The 23,539-nt window shown below is 42.9% G+C and overlaps 1 protein-coding gene across 3 annotated transcripts in view; it reads left to right on the top strand.

Moving 5' to 3' along the window:
• The window catches only part of CPO (carboxypeptidase O), a 275,623-nt gene that overhangs the window by 215,063 nt on the left and 37,021 nt on the right, over window positions 1-23,539 (top strand). For all 3 annotated transcript variants that reach the window (XM_040357316.1, XM_040357317.1, XM_040357315.1), the window contains one exon: window positions 16,223-16,347. In XM_040357316.1, coding sequence (XP_040213250.1) covers window positions 16,223-16,347 — 125 coding nt within the window. The remainder of the gene's footprint in view (window positions 1-16,222; window positions 16,348-23,539) is intronic.

Genomic DNA, 23,539 nt, shown 5'->3' with positions numbered 1-23,539 from the left:
CTATACAATACACATGTATCATCAATAGAAATTCACACAATACAGTGTCAATTAGCATCACACAATGAAAGGTTCTTGAGAGCCAGACTAAGGTTCATTTACATGACAGTAGCAGAAGACATTAAACACCTTAACAGTCTGTGTTCCCACATTGAATGAATCACTTTCTATTGACCGGCTGGGTTTAGAATCAACAACCTGTAATATTTCAAGATATCCTGGAATACATTGTGAATTATCATTACTGTCCCATCTCCTGTAATCCAAGATATAATTTCTCAGTCATCCTATGCCCCTAGTGGACATAGGATGACTTTAGACACAAGAGTCATCGGTGAAGCTGAAACAGGAGTACCCCACACCCGCCCTCTCTCTGCCTGGGAGATATTGCGATCAGTTAAGGAATAAACCAATTATCTCCAGGCAGAGAGCACATAATGTTTTCCAAAAGTTGGAACACCCCATTCCACACAAGGTATCCCTACAATTACATATTCCCTGATAGCCCCGATCAGGGGGACCAACATATCCAAATTTCACCCAGATCAGTCCAGGGGTTCTTAAAAAAACGAACCTATGAGAAAATACAGAATCAAGTCTATTTTCTTCACAATTAGTATTTGTACCAAGATACAGTACTGTGCAACTGTTTGAGGCAGGTGTGAATAAACATGCTTTCAAAAATAGAAGTGTTAATAGTTTATTTTTATCATTTAACAAAATGGAAAGTAAATGAGCAGAACAGATATCCAAATCCAACCAATATTTGGTCGCCCTTTGCCTTCAAAGCACCATCGCTTCTTCTAGGTACACTTGCACATAGTTTTTTAAGAAACTTGGCAGGTAGGTTGTTCTAAACATCTTGGCGAACTAACCACAGATCTTCTGTGGATGTTAGCTGCCCAAACCCTTCTACCTCCTTATGTAATCCCAGACAGACTCGATGATGGCAAGATCAGGGCTCTGTGGGGGCCAAAACATCACTTCCAGCACTCCTTGTTTTAATTTAAAGATAGTTCTTAATGACTTTATGTTTTGGACTGTTGTCCTGCTGCAGAATAAATTTGGGGCCAATCACATGCTTCCCTGACTGTCTCCTGCTACAACCAAATATTTTAAAATTTTAGTCCAGGGCACCTGCTGCCATTTTTCTGCACCCCAGTCCCTACGTTTTCATGGATAGTTATATTACTGAGACTTGTTTCCAGTAGATGGCTGTACCTGGGTCCTTCTGGTTTCCACCAGTTCTGTGCTGATGGCCCTGCTGGACATCTTCTAAAGTGGAAGGGAAGTAAGCATGTGTCTTTTATCTGCTGTATTATGTTTCCTTAGTTGACCACTGCGTCTATGGTCCTCAACGTTGTCCATTTCTTTGTGCTTTGAAAAAGAGCTTGTACAGCACATCTTGAAACCCCAATCTGCTTTAAGTCTTTGGCTCTGTTCACACCTTGGAATCATGGGCAGAATCGCTGCAATTCTGCCTGTGATTCCAAATCGCGGCAAATCGTGGGAGGCTTGTGCAAGGCCATTACTACTTAATGGCACCCCAATAGCGTCACAATTTTTGAGCTTCTTTTGAGCGTCAACATCACGCGTTGTGATTTGCCGTGATAGCAGCGCGATTTATGGTGTCGTTTGGGGTGCCATTAAAAAGTAATGGCATTGCACAAGCGCCCTACAGTTTGCCGCACTTTGGAATCTCGGGCATAATCGCGGCAATTCCACCCACGATTCCAATTACCCAGGTGTGAATGGGGGCTAAACCTTGGAGAAACCTTGTTGATGCAGTATAACTATCTTGTGTCTTGTTGCTGTGTTCAGTCTTGCCATGGTGTATAACCTGTTACATTAAACTGTCTTCCACAACCTCAACTTAGTAGCAGATCGTGACTGTTCCCCACCCAGTATTAAGCCTCCTACACAGCTGTTTGTTTTAGTTAAAGATTGTGTTTCAACCTACATATGAAATTGATGATCATTATTATCTGCTTAGTATAATTGGTTAATCATACATCTGACTCCTGAATCCTACAAATTCCCTGACTTTGTTCACATGTACAAACCCAAAGGGTGGTCACACCAAATATTGATTTAAAGCGGAGGTTCACCCTAAAACAATTATATACAATTCCATCCAGCATACTGCCGACATGTACAGTATGCTGTTTTTTATTTATTTTTTGCGCTGTACATACCGTTTAATCTTTCTTTTTCTTTTCAGACTCCCGCTGGGAATAGGGGTTCCTTTGAAGAGGCGTAGATGATTGACGTGCGGCTAAGGCGCGTCACGCGTTCCGAAAATAGCCGGACTGGGACTCGGCTATATACGGCGCCTGAGCAGTCAGCTCCTAGTCTGTGCGCAGGCGCCGTATAGTGCCGAGTCCAAGTCCGGCTATTTTCGGAACACGTGACGCACCTCAGCCGCACGTCAATCATCTACGCCTCTTCTGAAAAGAAAAAGAACGATTAAACGGTATGTACAGCGCAAAAAAAACAAACAAAGAAAACAGCATTTTGAACATGTCGGCAGTATGCTGGATGGAATGGTATATAATTGTTTTAGGGAGAACCTCTGCTTTAATTTAGATTTTTCTTCTGTTCGTTCATTTTGCATTTTGTAAATTCATAAAAATAAACAATTAAAATATATATTTTTGAAAGCATTCTTACTTTACAGCATTTGTTCACACCTGACTAAAACATTCGCACAGTACTATATATCACACCGAATGTTAAAATTGTATCCAAAATGCATTATTGCACAAAGCCATGTTAAAGTTGTTTTGTTACTGATGCTTAAGTAAATGAATACGTATGGAGCTACTCCCTCCTGGGCTTTCCCATCCAAGTAAATAAATGATATTATCCAAAACATTACATTGTCAGGACATGGATCACCTGCTAGTGGCACTGTGGTTCCCAGAGCATAGAATCATAATACTGGTATCCACCAGCAGATGTCTCCCAGCAGCCAGCATATCCTAGCAATCAGTCTTCAGCTGAAAGGGTATTTTGTTCCTCCTTTAAGCCCCTTTCACATGGGCACCTCTGTACAGCAGATTCCACTTGCTCAGCGGGGGATCGCTCCGCTGATCCTCGCTGAGCAGGCGAATGACAGGTCCTGTCCACTCCGATGTGTAGAGCGGAAACGGACACAGTCCCACTCTCCTCTATGGGGAAATCGGATGGAAACAGACCACCTGTCCATTTCCATATGATTCTATCCAATCTGATCCACCAGACGGATGGAAAATAGGACCACCATCTGTCTAATTTTGGCAGACAGCATTAAATCGGATAACAGCGGGTGTCAGCTAACATGTGTCAGCTGACATCTGCCACTTCATAAAGCAGACTGCAAGGTCTGATCTGGTCTGCTTGAAAAACTGTCAGTCAAACCCGATCAGACAGCCTGTGTGAAAGGGGCCTTACATTGCTCTTGTGCTTTAGTGTTTTGCCCTGCTTGCCATTTAATCCTGAGACTGCTTCCTGCTTCCAGACACACATATAGTCACAACCATAATAATAACATGTCACAATCAGTATAACAAGTTGATCATGGAGAGACAATACAATACTTTCTCTACACGTTTCTCAGGCTCAGTCCCCTTCTTCAGAACAGGAATGTAAAGATCCAATATATGTAGCATCAACTACATCACATACTGTACAAATGGTTAAAAAGCCTGCATCGATGCTACCACTTCTCTGTCACTCCCAAGGACGCAAGGATGGGTTCCAAAGGGATGTGTCGTAGGACACAGGTCAGGCCGAATCCAAGTCCTATTGGAGGGACTCGTACATTGAATACTGTGTCAACTCCTGAACTCATTTACTCCTGCAATGCTGACCAAGATGGGGACCAGTTTGACTGGCCAGATCCTAGGGAAGAATACTCCTCCTTTCCAAATAATACAATGCCACTGTAGCATTTGATATATGATATATGAGTCCCTCCACTGGGACTTGGATTCTGACTGACCCATGTTCTCCAACATGTCCCTTCGGATCCCTGTTTTGTGTGTTTGGGACTGACAGAGGCATGGGGACATCAATGCAGGCTTTTTAATTGTTTGTATGCTACATATCCTACCATTCCTGTTCTTCTGTAGAAGCAATGATTTTGAGAAACATGTAGAGAAAGAATTGTGTCATCTCTTCATGGTCGCCCTATTATACTGATTGTGACAAGTTACTATTATTGTTGTAACTACAGTATATATGATGTTTTGGATAATATCAGTTCTATAACTGGATGGGAAAGACTCAGGGGAGTATTTTTGTAAGCATCAGTAACAAAATTATTTGAATATAGTTGTATGCAATAATAAATGTTGGATATAATTTAACAATTGACATTGTGATGTTTGTTGGTACCTTAAATGTACCATAGTGGTTTTTACTGTATATCGTATTGTATACTGTATGTATTGTATTGTATATCTTATTGTATATGTGTTGATCCGTTATCTAAGCTGCTCTATTTATTCCCTTTTCTCAACTCTAAATCAGTAGGTGATTGATGACTGTAGGAACTTTTCCTGCAGCACAGCTGTTTTACATTGTTGGGTTTGCACAACTGGGTCCTGGATGCAGAAACATACCCTGTGCCTGTAAAAATGTTGCCAAAAGTGACATTCACATAAGATTCTTTCCCAGGCGGAAGAACCTGGGTAAGGGAGCAAGATGAATGATTTATTCTATAGTGTCAAATGCAAGTAAATGCTGCAGTCTTTTTCAATTTACTTGGTGCAGTGCAAAGAGAAGCTGACAATTTGCTGACTGCTTGTACAACGCATAAACAATTCATCTTAATATAAATTTCTTACACTGGGTATTTGGGAGCAAATGAATGGCTTTGGGAACACAACCAATCACTCACTCCTGACCACTCCCTGAAATAACAAAAGGCATTCTTTTTCTTAAATGTTGTTTGAAACAGTGTCACCCCCAAAGGAGCAGCTTGAGTATTTTTGGTTCTTTACTCTGCCTGTCAACCCCAAAAACAGTTCCAGACCCTCTGACACACCTAACAATGTGGTAAATAGACACAGGCAGTATTGAATCAGAAAATATTTTATTTACTGGAAGACCTTCTTTGGCACGGAATAAAGCAATAACAATGTGACAGTTAAATGTAATCCAACAACTCAACTGTGCCTTCTGGACTGGTTTAGAGTGATAAAGTTCAACAATATAATTTGTCTACTTCCAGGGCCTCTTAAGGTGAATGACCCTGAAGGCAGAGATAACCACAAAGATAATAACAGATTGCAGTATGATAAGAACATTTAAACAGATTAACCACCAACTCTACTTTAGTTGGGCTCTATGAGTCCAGGCAGGAGGAGGGAAAAGGAATGGCTCTTCGTGGTCTCTTTCCTTCTCCCAGGCAGCCTTGTGGTGTCCTTTTCCCCTTCCTCCTGAGGGCATGCTGGGTTGTGTAGTCTTGCCCCCTAAGGATTGCTATGGGGCCACCTGTTCTGGGGACTACATGTCCCAGGATGCTTTGCTCCAAAGTCCTGGCTTGTCATTGGTTTCCCCCCCTGACAATGAGGAAGTAGGGAAGGGAGTAGAGTGGGCGGCTGGGTCCCTGCGAGCGCTGTTCGCATACAGTATAGCTAAAGAGTAGGGGGGAGAAGCCCCCCTGCAGCTGCTGACAGGCTCGCTCTCCCTCAGAGCCTGTCAGTGATTGTCTTAGCGGCAGGATGTGTGGGGCTCTGGGCAGCTAAGTGGCACCAGTTACAAGCATTCGATAATACAGGACCATTTGTGATCATTTTTATAAGATCAAGATCATTGCTCCTTCAAAACAACAGTTCATTTTTTCAGGCAGAAATTGAGCTCCAGGCATGTGACCACATTGATAATGTCATTGGTTTGCTGCAGGCAGGAGAAAATATTGCTTTAGTCTCCACTCCCCTAGAGATCAGACTAAAACATTGTAACTTTGTAGCCAGTCAAGGTGTAAGGCCGAAACAGGGGGTTCTGTGTCAGATCTGTGAAAGACATTTTTGGAAACAGACACAAACTCACAAGCAGAAAGATTTGCATGATTGTGTTATCTCTAAGCAAACTCCTCAGTCCAGGAAGTAAATGACAGTCTTTCCTGAACAAAATTCAGAGGCTATGCTGCGATCTCTGATCTCTAATAAATATCTGCATGTTTTACACAGGTTGTGTTAGATTTACCTCCGACGAGATATCATGGTAGAAATAACTGTAAGCGCAAGATGCAGCGCATTTAAGTGAAAGTCACTATGCATATAATATATATATATATATATATATATATATATATATATATATATATATATATATATATATATAATAAAACTCATTGGCTCATGTTCAAGCAGATTAATAAAAGTACAGTTAGAATACAGCTTATTAAAACCAACATGTAAATAGTATGATTAGCAGGTGATACTGATACTACTCAAGTACTGGACCAGAGCATTAGATGACTAGAAACTAGTATAGCAATTTAATGATTGGTGTATCATAGGAATTAATTGCACATGTGGGGACTAGTGTTGCTCACGAATATTCGCATTTCGAATATTCGTTACGAATATGGCATATTCGAATATTAGCGAATAACTCGAATTTCGCGGCCAAAATTCGCTATTCCGAATATTTGTATTTTTTCAAATTTATTTTTAAAACCGATCACATCCTATCGACGTCTAAAAGCATTGCTGGTATGATTAGAGACCTTGGGCCGAGTAGCTAAGCTGAGGCGATCCTTTTATGTTGCCGAATATTCGCAATCGCGAATATTCGATTTCCGAATATTCGCGAATACTTTCTCCGCCCTTCTTTTGCATCAGAGCCAATAAGAGTTCTCCTACCACAGTTGTCAAAATCTCGCAATCAATTTCGCATTCGCATTAGCGAAATTTCGATAAAATATCACCAATATTAGATTTCCGAATATTCGCGAATACTTTCTCCACCCTTCTTTTGCATCAGAGCCAATCAGAGTTGTCAAAATCTCGCAATCAATTTCACATTCGCATTAGCGAAATTTCGATAAAATATCACCAATATTCGATTTCAGAATATTCGCGAATACTTTCTCCGCCCTTCTTTTGCATCAGAGCCAATCAGAGTTCTCCTACCACAGTTGTCAAAATTTCGCAATCAATTTCGCATTCGCATTAGCGAAATCTCGCAATTTTTTTTTTTTTTTTTTTATAAAATATCACGAATATTCGATTTTAGCGAATATTTCACGAATATTCGTCTATATATTCGTGATATATCGCGAAATCGAATATGGCGTATTCCGCTCAACACTAGTGGGGACCATGGATGCTTCAAAAACGCATACATGTATAACCAACCTGCTAAAGGGGGGGTCATACTTATGAAGAGCTGAACCATATTTACACACATGTGTCTGTACATACAGGTGAAACTCCAAAAATTTGAATATCGTGCAAAGGTTCATTTATTTCACTAATGCAACTTAAAAGGGTGAAACTAATATATGAGATAGACTTATTACATGCAAAGCAAGATAGTTCAAGCTGTGATTTGTCATAATTGTGATGATTATGGCTTACAGCTCATGAAAACCCCAAATCCACAATCTCAGAAAATTTGAATATTGTAAAAAGTGTGTAATATTCTAGGTTCAAAGTGTCCCACTCTAATCAGCTAATTAAGCCATAACACCTGCAAAGGGTTCCTGAGCCTTTGAATGGTCTCTCAGTATGGTTCAGTAGGAATCACAATCATGGGAAAGACTGCTGACCTGACAGTTGTGCAGAAAACCATCATTGACACCCTCCATAAGGAGGGAAAGCCTTTAAGAGGTAATTGCAAAAGAAGTTGGATGTTCCCAAAGAGTTGTATCAAAGCACATTAATAGAAAGTTATGTGGAAGGGAAAAGTGTGGAAGAAAAAGGTGCACACGCAGCAGGGATGACCGCAGCCTGGAGAGGATTGTCAGGAAAAGGCCATTCAAAAGTGTTGGGGACTTTCACAAGGAGTGGCTGAGGCTGGAGTCAGTGCATCAAGAGCCACCACACACAGACGGATCCTGGACATGGGCTTCAAATGTTGTATTCCTCTTGTCAAGCTACTCCTGAACAACAAACAACATCAGAATTGTCTTACCTGGGCTAACGAAAAACAGACCCGGTCTGTTGCTCAGTGGTCCAAAGTCCTCTTTTCTGATAAGAGCAAATTTTGCATCATTTTGCATGAAGTCCAGTGTAAAGTTTCTACAGTCTGTGTTGTTTTGGGGAGCCATGTCATCTGCTGGTGTTGGCATTGCCAAGAGAAAGATGAGAGACATGAAACCAAACAAAGCAGAAGATCTGAAGGCCACTATTGAAGCATCCTGGTCTTCCATAACACCTCAGCAGTGCCACAGGCTTATCGCTTCCATGCCACGCTGCATTGAGGTAGTAATTGCTAAAAAAAGGGCCCAAACCCTTTTTTTTTCTTTTTTTTTTATTGTGATATTTATTAAATAAAAAAGTAAAAAATATTGTGTTTTTTTTTTAAATTGTCGCTCTTGTTTTGTTAATAGCGCAAAAAATAAAAACAGCAGAGATGATCAAATACCACCAAACAAATGCTCTATTTGTAGGGGGGAAAAAAACATAAAGATTTAGTTTGGGTACAGTGTTGCATGACCATGCAATTGTCATTCAAAGTGCAACAGCGCTGAAAACTAAAAATTGGTCTGGGCAGGAAGGGGGTGAAAATGCCCTGTATGGAAGGGGTTAAGAAAAGAAGCTTCTATTTTAGAAATTATCTCATCATCAAGGGCCTTTTGGATAAGTGTATTAGCTTCTAAAGAAAACTGAAAGGTGGGGTCACTGGGGAGAATTTGATATGTATTTACATCTGATAATAGCTTACTACTATACTACCACCTTTGTCTGCTGTTTTAATAACAATAGACTTATTAGGAGTCAACTGCTTGAGTGCCTTATGTTCCAAAGACTGAAGGTTAGATTTGAGATAGGTATGTGAGGAGTCAGATTTGCACATTTTGATTAGGTCAGAATAAACTACCTGATAAGAGGTCCGAAGATATGGGCCTTTATTGTGTGTAGGGTTAAAAATAGATGTAAAACGTAGTGTAGAATGCAATGGAAGGGCTCTCGCGCTATCGATATTCTAAACCTAGGGGGCACTGCTGCAGTTACCTGAAATTGGTCCCAGCCAAAAATGAAAACAAATGAAATGAGTGATAATAACTGCGCTGTGTGGGTATGGAGGGATAGGGCAACAACCAAAAAACAATAAACAATAGAACAAAAAAAAAACGAAACAGTGATCAAATAAGTCCCACCAAATGGGCGGGGTGAACTCTACAAGCAGTGTGCAATCTGAACTGTGAAGGTGGGTGATTTGGAAAAGGTTAACACTATGCAGCAAAATCCTTATAAGGAAATAAAATAAACATGGAAGTACAGTTATCAAAATAAATGTCCAAGATTGGTACTAAAGACCAAAGGTAAGTGATCCCAACACATACTAAAGGGTAAAAATCCAGTGAAATCAAGTGCAAATACAAATCTCGCATCCAAAAAGCATATATTTAAAGGTGCAGTCCTTGATAGCTGTGAGTAATAAGTGATGAGAAACCAGGAAATCCAATATTTCAGAGAAGAGCAAGCTTCGGTGCGCACACCTCTAGTGGTATGGAATGCTCACCTCAAGGCCATAGCACGGATAGCCTGGATACCACTCAGGGTGTACTCAAAGATCCAGCAGGATGAGGGCTAGATGTAGTCTCCACATTAAATGACCATATTGGAAGAAACAAGAAAAAGATATGGCGTAATACTGGAAGCAAGGGTCTAAAAAACGATCAATCAAATGCACAAGCACTCACATGGAGGCCGTGAGCAGTGGGCCTATCTCCTACGAACGGCGAGTTCGTGCGACCCAGTCTGAGATCTTGATTGTATGCTGATCCTCTCTCTTTGGCCTCCACCTAAACATCCACGGATACTGGCACTAAATGCTCAGCAGGTATAGATGGGCAAAGAGAGAAGAAGGCACATAGTACAGCTCCGCTTCAAAAGGTATTTAATATAAAAACATATAAAAAACTCACATTTAAAATGTCAGATATATCCAAACAAAACGAGCAGCGAGCTCATATCTCTCTCTTCAGAGTGTGTGAGGTCTGGTACTTCCTGTCCCTACTAGTGGCGTCATGTCACAAAATAGATGTAAAACGTAGTGTAGAATGTGTAAAGTAGTTATTCCTGCGCTACAGTGGAAACTATGGCCCGGATTCAGATACATTGGCGCATTTTTAGGCAGGCGTAGCGTATCTCGTTTACGCTACGCCAACGCAAGTCAGAGAGGCAAGCATGGTATTCAGAAAGCAAATGCTCCCAACAATGCGCCGGCGTAACGTAAATTAGTCGGCGTAAGCCGGCCTAAGTCAAAGTAGGAAGGAAGTGGGCGTGATCCATTAAAATGAAGCGTGACCCCATGCAAATGAAGGGCTGAGCGAACGGCGCATGCTCCGTGACGTCAACGTATGTCCCGCGTCCCTCTGCGCATGCTCACAACTTCGCCCGGCATATCCCCTAAGATACCCCGGCCCACTAACTACGCCCAGTGCATAAATACGCCCAGACATGCGCCCGTCAAGTGCAAAAGTACACAAGCATTTTTTTTACTGCTAGTACTTTTGTCTCTTGAGGTATGTCTGCACCAGGGACTACTAGGGACCGCAGGATGAAAAACGTTAGCCCTGAGGAGAAGGCTATAATTATTGATGGCCTCTCCAAATACGGCGCGTGCCTCTACGGGGCACAGAGTGGCACGACCAGCAAGGTCCAAAAAGATCAAATATTGTTGGAGATCACCACGCAGGTGAATGCCCTTGGCGTGGCGGCTAGGAAACCCAAGCACATTCTTAAAAAAATTAACCATCTGCGGCGTCTGGTAAAAGAGAAGCTGTCGGCGATCAGGAGCCATGCCAGTGGCACAGGAGGTGGACCAGCTGCTAGGATATCCCCGACTGCTGATGATCTTGTCTTTGCCAGGTGCCTGGAGAGGGAGATGGTTGAGGGCCTGGAGGGCTTTGATTCAGTTAATCAGCCCTTGAGGACAGGTAAGTTTGTTTTATCTTCTTTCCGGTGTGTAGCATGTGTGGAGGGGGCAAGGGAACATGTGACAAGTGTGTGGGTCCACCAACATGTGAATGTTTTGTGTCATCCACAGATGTGCAGGAGGGAGCTGGGCTGTCGTCGGCTGATGTGCGACCCATGCCATCCGTGGTGGAGAGTGCCCCTACCTCACCTCTTGAGGAAGTAGAGGAGGAGCACGTTGGTATTGAGGATGCTTTATACCTTGTGGAGGAGACCCCCATACCTGGACCCTCCCAAACATCCTCCCCCATCAGGGATAGCCCCTCAAGGGCCACCACCCCCATCAGGGATAGCCCCTCAAGGGCCGGCCCCAAGCCTCTCCTGCCCCCAGGAAGGCTACAAGAAAAAACAAGGGTGATCCGGAGGAATTGGAAGATCATCTGGTGAGGGACCAGGCCAGGCAGACCCGCCATATGGGTTTCCCTAGTGGGTGATCTGCACCATGTGGCAGAGAGCCTGGCCTCCTCGGGAGGGGAGGGGAGGCAGACAAGGCGCCACCTGCGCAGCACCACCACTCGCCAGCTGCGGATGCAGGCTGCGACCAACATTTACCTCCACCGCATAGCCCTGGCATTGGAGGGCATCCAGGCAGCCAGGGAGAGACCGGGGGATGTTCCACCACCAGATGCCCCTCCCCCCCCCCCACCTGAGGCTCCCCCCAGGCAACTGTGGCCCAGGAGCCTAGGCACCAGGCACAGCCCACGACAGGGCAGATGATTTTTTCTTTGGTTTTCTTTTCTACTCAAGTGCTGAGTTTTTTGATGTATGTGATGAGTGTTTTTATTATTTTCACTCAGATTATGATTTTTTTTTGTATAATCCCTGCACACAGGGAGTAGTGCAGACTACAGTGTGACTGGTGTGTGAATGTGGGGGTGACACTCCTGCCAGTAAGGGGTGTCACCCTCGGTCGTTGGGGAGAAGTGATCCCCACGACCGTGTAAATGTGGTATGAATGGAAAGCGACATTATTGGATCCTTGGCGTGGCGTTGCTGCTCCCAAATCCTGCATGGTGGACTTGGGCTAATCCAATGTGATGTGGATGTGGTGTGTGTGAGCTAGAGACCACAGTGGTGTGCATGCGTGCATTTTCCGTGTGCCATGATGAATGTGTGTGTTTAACGTGCAAAGATGCGTTCCACGGGACAACTCCTGACTGCTGTTCCCTCAGCAGACGGGGTAGCCTCGGGCAGGGGGTGACTGTGTGGTTCGGGGGTCAGGTCATCACGTATGTCAATCTCCAGGCCCTTTCTCATGGCGTAGTTGTGCAAAATGCAACATGCTCCAATGATCTGGCACACAAAGTTTGGGGAATACAACAGGGTCCCCCCGGACTTATCCAGGCATCGGAAACGGGACTTCAGGAGGCCAAATGTGTGTTCCACCACTGCACGGGTACGTATGTGTGCAGCATTGTAGTTTATCTCTCCTATGGTTTGGGGATTCCGGTATGGAGTAATGAGATGGGGCCCAAGTGCATATGCAGAGTCACCTGGAAGGGAAAAAACAGGAGGATGTTAGTCGTGCATGTGCCCCTCGTGATGTCTGCATCATGGGGTCGGACAGTCATGCCTGACACCCATGTCACTCACCAACCAGCCAGCTGTCCCTGTACACGTTCTGTTCGAATTCTGTTGGGATGGTGCTTTGACGGTATATGTAGCTGTCGTAGCTGGCCCCTGGGTGTTTGGCACGGACGTGCCATATGAGGCATTGGGCATCGGCTATTACCCGTACGTTGATGGAATGCCAATGCTTACGATTGTGGTATATGTGCTCTGTGGCACGGGGGGGCCATAGTGCCACATGGGTGCAATCAATGGCCCCCCACGGTGCATGGGAATCCTGCAATTCTGAAGAAATCTGCCATTGCCTTCTGCCGCAGGTGCTCATGGGTGGGTTTGATGAAGTGGTGGGACATGCGTCTGAGGATTGCGGGGACAACCTGGTGCACACATCTGCTCATGGTGGATTGTGACATCCCAGACACGACTCCACTTGTTCTTTGAAAAGATCCACTTGCAAGGAAATGCAGTGTTGCCAGTACCTTGACCAGTGGCTGCACTGCATGTACGCGGTGTGTCTTTTTGGTGATGTCATCATGCAGGGTTGTGGCTAATTCCAGGATGGCATCAGGGCTGAATCTGAAGATGCGATACACCTCTGATTCACCCATGCCAAAGACGTCAATGCGCATTCGGAATATCCTCTCCCGTGCCCTCCTACGTTCCCATAGACGCAGTAGTGCTATGACCACGGCTGCCCCTGGCATGTTGGCATACAGATGTGTTGTCCTGCAAGTGTTGTTGCTCAGCTCGTCTGTCACGGTGCTGCTGTAGCTGCTCTCCAGCTGACCTGTGCGAGTCTGGTGCAAAGTTACCCCTGCTTTATGAGGGGTAACTTTACGCCGGACATTCCACTTACGCGCACCGCGCGTAGCCTGCGCCGGCCGAACGTACGTTTCTGAATCGGCGTATCTCACTCATTTGCATATTTGAATAGGAAAAGCGTAAATAGCGCCTACGATACGCCGGCGTTAGAAATTTACGTCGGTCGGAGGAAGCCTATTTTCCAGCGTATCTTGTTTTCTGGGTACGGGGCACAGATACTACGGCGCATATTTACACTTAGGCGGCGTATATCGAGATACGTCGGTGTAAGTGCTTTCTGAATCCGGGCCCATGTGTGCAGAAGGTAGTGGCAACTACTGTATGGGCCAACCACTTCCCACAGTGAGACATGGAAAAAATCAAGAGATGGTGTTGCGCTCCAATAGCATAGAATGGTGTAAGTGGTAAAATGTATAAATAACCAAAATAGTACAATTGATAAATTAATGTGCAAATATGCAAATAGACTGACTGAAAGATAAAAATCACTATAAATGCTAAGATAAGGTGCATCCAAAGGTGTACTGAATGAATGTGCAAACAGTGCAGATAAGGTGACTCAGGTGCATAAATAAAATCCCAACGTAAAGATAATAGTATATGCAGTCGCAAAGGAAATCGCAGGATGGTGTTATGCTCCAATCAAAATGAATGACTGCACATAATTGATATACAACAATGATGGATGAATAAAACAGTGAACTGAATAAAAGTGCAAATACATACAAATAGGTGACTGTATAATGTAAGTAAAATCACACCATATGAATGGTGAATGGAACCGCAAGATTGTCCAATTGTTACAAAGTGTAAATAGTGCAACTGCGACTCAGTCCAAGAGGTGAAGAAATTGCAAGGTGCAAGTAGAGTGCTGGGTGCAGAAATAGAATCGCAGCATAAAGATAATATATGCAGTCGCAGAGGAAATCGCAGGATGGTGTTTTGCTCCCATCAACATGAATGACTGAACATAACTGATATACACCAATGATGGATGATGCAATTGCGATGATGCAATCTCCGATGACGTCATGTGACAGTGACGATACGCGTCAGTCACTAGGACACCGGAAGTGACGTTTGCACAGTGTGAGCTCGCTGCTCATTTCCGATGTACACTGCATTACTGTTTTAAATGTGAGTACCCTGTTTGTTATATGTTTGAATAAACCGCTGAGTGTTTAGAAAATATTACACTAGAGAGCTTCCTCTATGTTTTCTCTACCCTGCCTGGTGACACACTTTGGAGCTGTCTTACCTTGCTGACCACCCAGCCTGGAAGGAAGCCTTAACCCCCTAGGCGCCACACCACTGGAAGGACGGATAGGAGTTATCCCCTCTACCCCCGAGTGATTCCATTGGTTTTATTGAAAGCTGCTTACCTTGCAGCCATAAGGTAATTTGCTAGCACACCTTCGGGTTTCACCATACACCGAAGATTAACCAACAAGTCACCTTGCCACCTGCTGATGTCGTTTAGCACCCAGCACTTCACTCGCACTTTGCAATTTCTTTTGATTAATTTGCTTTACCTCTTGGACTGAGTCAATGTTGGGTAAGCCATTCTAAATCCGCATAGCAATTTTCAGCATATAACTCCTCTAGATGGGCGTGTATAGGAAGATCTGTGTCATCTAATGGAGTGGCTTCCAAGGAAGGGTATATTTGACTATTATCCTCTAAAGGTGGTATGTTCTTTGGAGGATTGGATGTTAAAGAACCTCTGCACCATAAGGTTTCTGATAAATTTGTTTGAGGTCTTTAATCAACACAGATGAGCTTATATGTTTTCTAAAAAGGGTATATGTGTACCTTGCCATTAAAGCCTCAATTTTAATATTACAATTAGGTGGCACTTTCAGTGTTCTCTCCTTCTTATCTTTCTGACGAGAGATCAGCGCATGGTTTTGTATCCCCATAGATAGAAAGCTAAACTACAGGCCTCCTGCCATGTGATTCCAGGGGGCCTATTTTCAAGCACCAGCAGGGAACTAACAGTCACAAATCTCTTCAATATCAACAGTACCCCAGGATGCAATGCTGAAAATGTGAGGAAGGAAAGTTTTATAAACTAGTTTAAGTAGCACTTAAACTACTTGTACAGTGCCAATACGTACCCTAGCATATATCCACTGAAAATGGACCCTGGTGAAAAAACTTTCACAGAAATCTCATGTCAGTTTTTTGATCACCTTCAGTTTTTGCCATTAATAGATAGATGTCAAAAGGACCCTTGATATACTCTGAAATGAAGCCACTAAAGCTCATTGTGAAAATACTTTTCAGGCCATTATAGGAAAACATGGCATTTGTAGAAAATAATTATATATATGATTTTCACACAAGACACTTTGGAAGTTAAAATTATTAAAAATCTAACTTTGCTTTCTTGCACTATCACATCTTAATTCTCGCATTTTTGATTGGCTCTTTGCTTTTAAAATGTTGCCACCGTTGTGATAGGAGTTTCACTTTTGGTGAGGCACTTCCTAAGGCTAGTCATCATGTGAAGCTTTTCTTATTACAGTGCAGAGATTACCCCAGGTGGTTATAAGGAAGGTTAAACAAAGCTGATAACTTTAAAATAGGCACCAGTATGTATGTGTACCTCGAGTTTCTGGAATTGAAATACTGTATGTATTATGTTGTGATATGTAATATAATTATTATTATTATTATGTTTAACATTACAGTTGGATCTTTGGAAACCTCTTTATCTAGAGGATGTCACCCCTAGTAGAGTAGTGCTCATCAGGATCCCATCCATTGCTCTTCAGACAGTGAAAGAGGAGCTGCTACATTGTTCGCTATCTTTTAAGTAAGTACAGTGATGAAGGTTCAGCTGCTTTAATCTTCTGGAGTCTGGTAAAGATGATATTGAATATTAGTCATGCAGAGGGATACACTGATATAGAAGGTGAGAGAACATCTACATTATATATCTATGATGTTTCAAGGAAATCTCTAGGAAAATCTGTATTTAGAAAATGTTACCTATAGGTATTATCTTGATCTATAGATTTCACAGCTGTATTACTCATTTCCTAAAGCAACATAGGGAAATATACAAGAGCTACCTTTGATGTTCGCTGTAATTCTTGGTAAGCCAATGCATATACAGTTGTGCTCATAAGTTTACATATCCTGGCAGAATTTTTGATTTCTTGGCCATTTTTCAGAGAATATGAATGATAACACAAAAACATTGAAGCCATTTATTATCAATCAACTGTGTTTACTCTTTTTAAATCATAATGACAAAGGAAACTACCCAAATGACCCTGATCAAAAGTTTACATACCCTGGGCATTTTGGCCTGATAACATGCACACAAGTTGACACAAAGGGTTTTGAATGGCTATTAAAGGTAACCATCATCACCTGTGATCTGTTTGCTTGTAATTAGTGTGTGTGTGTATAAAAGGTCAATGAGTTTCTGCACTCCTGACAGACCCTTGCATCTTTCATCCAGTGCTGCACTGACGTTTATGGATTCTGAGTCATGGGGAAAGCAAATGAATTGTCAAAGGATCTGCAAGAAAAGGTAGTTGAACTGTATAAAACAGGAAAGGGATATAAAATGATATCCAAGGAATTGAGAATGCCAATCAGCAGTGTTCAAACACTTCAAGAAGTGGAAAATAAGGGGTTTTGTTGAAACCAAACCACGGTCAGGTAGACCAACAAGAATTTCAGCCACAGCTGCCAGGAAAATTGTTTGGGATGCAAAGAAAAACCCACAAAAAACTTCAGGTGAAATACAGGACTCTCTGAAAACATGTGGTGTGGCTGTTTCAAGATGTACAATAAAGAGGCACTTGAAGAAAGATGGGCTGCATGGTTGAGTCGCCATAACTATGCAAATGCCACAAAGTATCCTGCTTACAATATGCCGCAGAGACAAGCCTCAAACCTTCTGGCACAAAGTAATTTAGGGTGATAAGACCGAAATTTAGCTTTTTGGCCACAACCATAAACATTACATTTAGAGAGGAGTCAACAAGGCCTAAAATGAAAGGTACACCATTACTATTGTGAAACAGGGAGGTGGTTCGCTGATATTTTGGGGATGTGTGAGCTACAAAGACACAGGAAATTTGGTCAAAATTAATGGCAAGATGAATGCAGTATGTTATCAAAAAAGAAACATTTGCATTCATCAGCCAGAAAGCTGCGCATGGGTTGTACTTGGACATTCCAACATGACAATGATCCAAAACACAAGGCCAAGTCGATCTGTCATTGGCTACAACAGAATAAAGTGAAGGTTCTGAAGTGGCCATCTCAGTCTCCTGACCTCAATATCACTGAGCCACTCTGGGGAGATCTCAAACGTGCAGTTCATGCAAGACAGCCCAAGAATTTACAGGAACTGGAGGCATTTTGTGAAGAGGAATGGGCAGCTTTACCATCTGAGAAGAAAAAGAGCCTCATCCATAAATACCACAAAAGACTTCAAGCTGCCATTGATGTTAAAGGAGCAATACACATTGGCCCAGATTCAGGTACAATTGCGCTTTATTTGCGGAGGCACAGGGCAACGATTTTGCCCTGCGCCCACGCAAATATTTTGTGCTGCCCTCGATTCACAGAGCAATAGCTCCGTAAATTGCGAGGGCGCGCCGGCAAAATTGCCCGGTGTAAGCGCGCGCAATGTAAATGATCCCGTCGGGGGCGGGAATCATTTAAATTAGGCGCGCTCCCGTGCCGAGCGTAGAGCGCATGCTCCGTCGGGAAACTTTCCCGACGTGCATTGCGGCAAATGACGGCGCAAGGACGTCATTTGCTTCAGAGTGAACGTGAATGGCGTCCAGCGCCATTCACGAATCACTTACGCAAACGACGTAGATTTTAAATCTCGCGATGCGGGAACGTGGGTATCCTATAGCATTGGCTGCGCCTGCTATTAGGATGTGTAACGTTACACGAAACCCGACGTACGCAAAATACGTAATTTGCGTTTGCAGGGCTCGCGCAACGTTGTGAATCGGTGTTAGTATGCAATTTGCATACTATACACAGATCACAATGGGAGCGCCCCCTAGCGGTCATCGCTAGAATGCAGCCTAAAATCTGCGTGGCATAAGAGCCTTATGCCACGCAGGTTTTAGGCTGCAGTCGGCGTAGCGATGTTCCTGAATCAGGAGCATTCGCTACGCCGGAGCAAGTAAGCAATTGCGCTGTGTAACCTATGGTTACACAGGCGCAATTGCTTCTTGAATCTGGCCAAGTATTAAGAACTGGGGTAAGTAAACTTTTGATCAGGGTCATTTGGGTAATTTCTGTTTTCATTATGATTTAAAAAGAGTAAACACAGTTGATTGATAATAAATGGCTTCAGCCAAACACTATCCATGAGTAAAAGAAATGTTTTTGTGTTATCATTCATATGCTCTGAAAAATGGCCAAGAAATCATAAATTCTGCCAGAGTATGTAAACTTATAAGCACAAATGTAAATAGAAGAAAATGCATTGAGGTTACTTTTAATGATAACTTTGTATCAAAACAATCAGTAGATCTAGAGATATAGAAAGCTGACATTCTCTATAATCTTGACTTTTGCTATAAAAAAGGTCCTAAGCCACACCCCATTCATCTCCTGAGATGTCTTATTGGTCCATAAAGTGGATGTAAACCCAATTCATGAAATTTGAGCTGGGCACATATATCTGCAGTATTTTGTTATCTCTTCAAAGAGCTAAGTCCCGTAGCTTTTGCCTGACCGGTTCCTCTGTTATCAACCTAGGAACTTCTGACACATCAGATAAAATCAGCCTGACATTTCTGTCAGGAGAGGTTGCTATAAATAGATTAGCAGGGAGCTGGCCCTGTTACAAAACACCTCGGAGAGTCTCTGCCTATAATGATAGGGGGTGTGTGCCTTTCCTCCAATCAGCAATTTCAACTATCTTGGCTGTATGCCCAGACATCACACTGTGTTAAACAGGAAGAGAACATTTCTTAACATGATCTGAACTTTCTAAACAGTATATAAATGTGAAGACAACAGATATACATGTAAAACCTATGTAGGGAAATTTGGGTCATCTCTGTGTATCATCTGAAGCTGTTCACTTCACTGGGTGTATGGAGGGTTTACATCCACATTAAGAGTCACCTTTACAAGATAACACAGTAAGGCACAGAAGCTGGAAGAGGGCAGGGCAAAGCATTACATTCATTAGCAAAAATAAGATATGCATCAGTGGTGGTCTGTCCATAGGAGGCGCACAGGCTAAGCCTCCCCCCGCCCCCCCAAACGGCTAGTCACAAAAAAAAAAAGCCTTTTAAAAAAAGGTCCTTTAAGTGCACTGTGTTTAGGCGCTGGAGCATGACGCCAATGCAATCACGTGATTGCAGGCGAGATGCTTCATTTGCAGGGTTTTTGATGCTTTGTGGCGTAATGCAAAGCGCTTCTACACTCCCTTATGTGTCATTCTTTTTGGTATCTTTCTGTTGATTGGCACTGCCGTAGGACAAGGTGGAGGGAGGGGGAGGGTGCCCTGCTTCTTTTCTGCCCCAGGAATCAACCCCAGTCATTCACCCGGAAATCTGCTAGAGCATTTCATTACAATGGCAATGGCAATGGCTCGCTCAGGCTGTCACTCTCATTCCACCTGATGGCCAGCATATTCAGAAAACAGTCCTTGTGTACTTTTCAGTCCATTATTTAATTTTAAGTTGAGAACTTGCCCTCTTTGCCACAGCTTATTCTACCTAACTGACTAAACTACCCAGTACATCAATCCTTCACTCAGGGTGAAACAAAATTTTCCAGCAGTTTCCCTTCTTCCTAGGGACAACTCCCTAGGAGTTGCTTTCAAACAAGCAGCCATTCCATGGTACAAAAGACCACACTTATTGAAATGGGTCCCCTTGCATTGTAATCTCAGCCTGTCCATACAACAGCTTTGGACTGAGAAAAGATTTCCTCACTTGTTGAAGAACAAACACGCTGACCATCAGATCAACCTGTTTCTTTTCAGGTGGAGGCACACTAGCGATTTCAGAACACTAGCCAGTAGACAGTGGTAGCACCGACTCCAAGGGTGCAAGAACACGGCAAAGCCAGAACATCATTGGCAAACAATTCCCATGTTCCCGGAACTTTGAGAGATGTACAGTGCTATCTCTCCATGGGGCACAACTGAAGGCCCGTATCAGTAATCGTCTCTCCAGAGGCAAAGAAACTGGCAACGGCCCTGGGATCATATTCAGCTGAAGCAGGATAAATAATTTCGGGCATAGGAGCTCTGAGAGCACCTTTACCATTACTTACAATTATACTTCCTACTCTCCTCTTCCTTTCACTGTTGGGGTCCCCCAAGGTTCTGTTCTTGGGCCTCTCTTATTTTCAATCTTTTCAATCTACAACCCCTCTCTTGGTCAGCTGATAGCCTCCCATGGCTTCAAATACCATCTCTACACTGATGACATCCAAAGCTATTTCTCTACCCCTCAGCTCACCCCCTCAGTCTCTTCCTGTATCAATAATTTACTAACAGATATCATATATCAGTCTGGATGTCACACCACTTCCTCAAACTCAACCTTTCCAAAACCAAACTGATAATTTTTCCTCCACCACGTGCCCCCTCCCCTGATCTCGCTGTCAAAATCAATAGCACAACTATAAACCCATCCCCGCATGCCAAGGTCCTAGGTGTAGTCCTGGACTCTGAACTAAGCAATATCTCCGAAATACGTCCCTTTCTAACCAATGACTCAAAGCACTTAATTCACTCCCTGATCATCTCTCGCCTCGACTACTGCAACTCCCTTCTCATTGGCTTACCGCTACATAGGCTATCCCCCTTCAATCCATCATGAATGCTGCTGCCAGACTCATCCACCTTACCAATTGATCTGTGTCTGCTACTCCTCTCTGCCAATCCCTCCACTGGCTTCCACTCACCCAACAAATTAAATTCAAAATACTAACAACTTAGAAAACCATCCACAATTTAGCCCCCAGCTACATCATTAGCCTAGTCTCAAAAATATCAACCTAATCGTTCTCTTTGTTCCTCTCTAGACCTCCTGCTCTCTAGCTACTTTGCTCACCTCCAGGACTTTTCCAGAGCCTCTCCAATCCTATGTAACTCTTTAACCCAATCTGTTTATCTCCTAATCTATTAGTTTTTAGACGATCTTCGAAAACCCTCCTCTTCAGGGGAAGCCTATCCTACCCACACCTAACATCTGTATTTGAACTTTCTCCATCAGTTCATCCCCAACAGTTATTACTTTTTGTTTCACTTGACCCTCCCTTCTAGGTTGTTAGCTCTAATGAACAGGGCCCGCTGATTCCTCCTGTATTGAATTGTATTGTGACTTTACTGTCTGCCCTCTTGTTGTAAAGCACTGCGCAAACTGTTGGCGCTATATAAATCCTGTATAATAATAATAATAAATAATATTGGTTGTAAAAATCATATATTGATGGTGGTTAGTAAATAGGCAGCCAAAAAGCTTCACAAACAGGTATTGTAAATTAAATGACTAGGCTGTCGGTATGAAAATGTATTTTCTTAAGGATCACCAGACCAGAGAACGTGTGTTAATTTCTCTTCTTGATAAACAACACTTTTCTTAAAAAAAGTAGAGATTTCCCCTTGACTGGTTTGAGTGCTTGGAAAGATTAAGCTTAATTAATTAAGCCCACTCAGGGTTGAGTTGCGTCATAGGGACATGGCTACAGGCTGGGATTGTGTCAGGCCCCATACACACGTCCGAGGAATTCGACGTGCCAAACACATCGAGTTCCTCGTCGAGTTCAGTGTGGAAGCCGGTTCCGTTGCTGTTGTTGCAGGCACGTTGTCTTCCATGAATGAGCTGTGGCTCCGCGATGTAAATCCGGAGAGTAGCCGGAAAAGAGGACAAACCGATCAGTGCAGACCGAGCTGGCAGTCGAAGGGAGTGTGGCAGTGTGGAAGCCACCGAGATCTCGGCGGGCCGACTTTGCTCATTGAACAACGAGGAAATAGAGAACATGTTCTCTTTTCGGTTCCTCGTCGGCTTCCTCCGAGTTTCGGAGTTTCTGGCTGAATTCTGCCGAGAAACTCGGTCGTGTGTACGGGGCCTCAGTGTCAGTGCCATTGAATAAGCTATTGAATAAGCATGGGTTTTGTTTTATGGTGTATGGTTGAACTGTGTTTGCTGTTTTTATAATGCAACTTAAAACTTGGGTTTAAAAAAAAATAATACAATTAATTTGCTGCAAGTGTATCTAATACCCATTATTCTGTATATTTTGGTTGGTCATAGTGATTATCTGAGAGTATGCCAAGGCTGCTTTACTAGGCACAACCAACTGGTGTTTGATCCATAGACAGACTCAGAACATACTGGCAGGATTATATCTCCTAGCTAGCCTGGGAACACCACACCTTGAAATCTCAATGAAAATACAGGAGTTAGTGGCCTTGCAAAGAGAATCCTGAACCAGACAATTGACTTATCCTACCAGCCTTAAAAGATTTGAAAGGTCTACACTGATGATGATGGTGGTAGAAATTATGATCAAAATGTGAAATATGTATAGTATAACTATATAAATGTAAAATACATTACTGTACCAGCAAATTATTTTTAGTTATTGCACAGTATTACTGTTCTTAATTTTCCATACTTCTCTGAATCTATATCCATGGAAATAGAGGTTCTGGGACTAATATTACAGGGTATAGGTACCAAATAAACATTTAAGCTCCCAGCAGCTGTCAGGTGAATTGCTACATTGTAAAATTGTAAACATTATCTGGAAAGGGCTATAAAATTAAACGATTCATCCCAGATCTGAAATGTGATAAATGAAATGTACAAGATTTATCAGAATGAGTCATACTCATTTAAACGGAATGCCAAGAGACAAGTTAGAATGTATAAAAAAAGCAAAATTTCACTGTGCACAAATATCAAGGGACAGCTTAAGTTAGATGAAGCTTTATCCGTTTAACAAGCTCTGCTCATTTTAATAATAATACATTTCTGATGCTCTTTGCCTCT

This window comes from Rana temporaria, chromosome 6, assembly GCF_905171775.1.
Source record: "Rana temporaria chromosome 6, aRanTem1.1, whole genome shotgun sequence".
NCBI lineage: Eukaryota > Metazoa > Chordata > Amphibia > Anura > Ranidae > Rana > Rana temporaria.
Note: the sequence above shows the minus strand (reverse complement) of the source record. Positions and strands in the feature narration are given on the sequence as shown.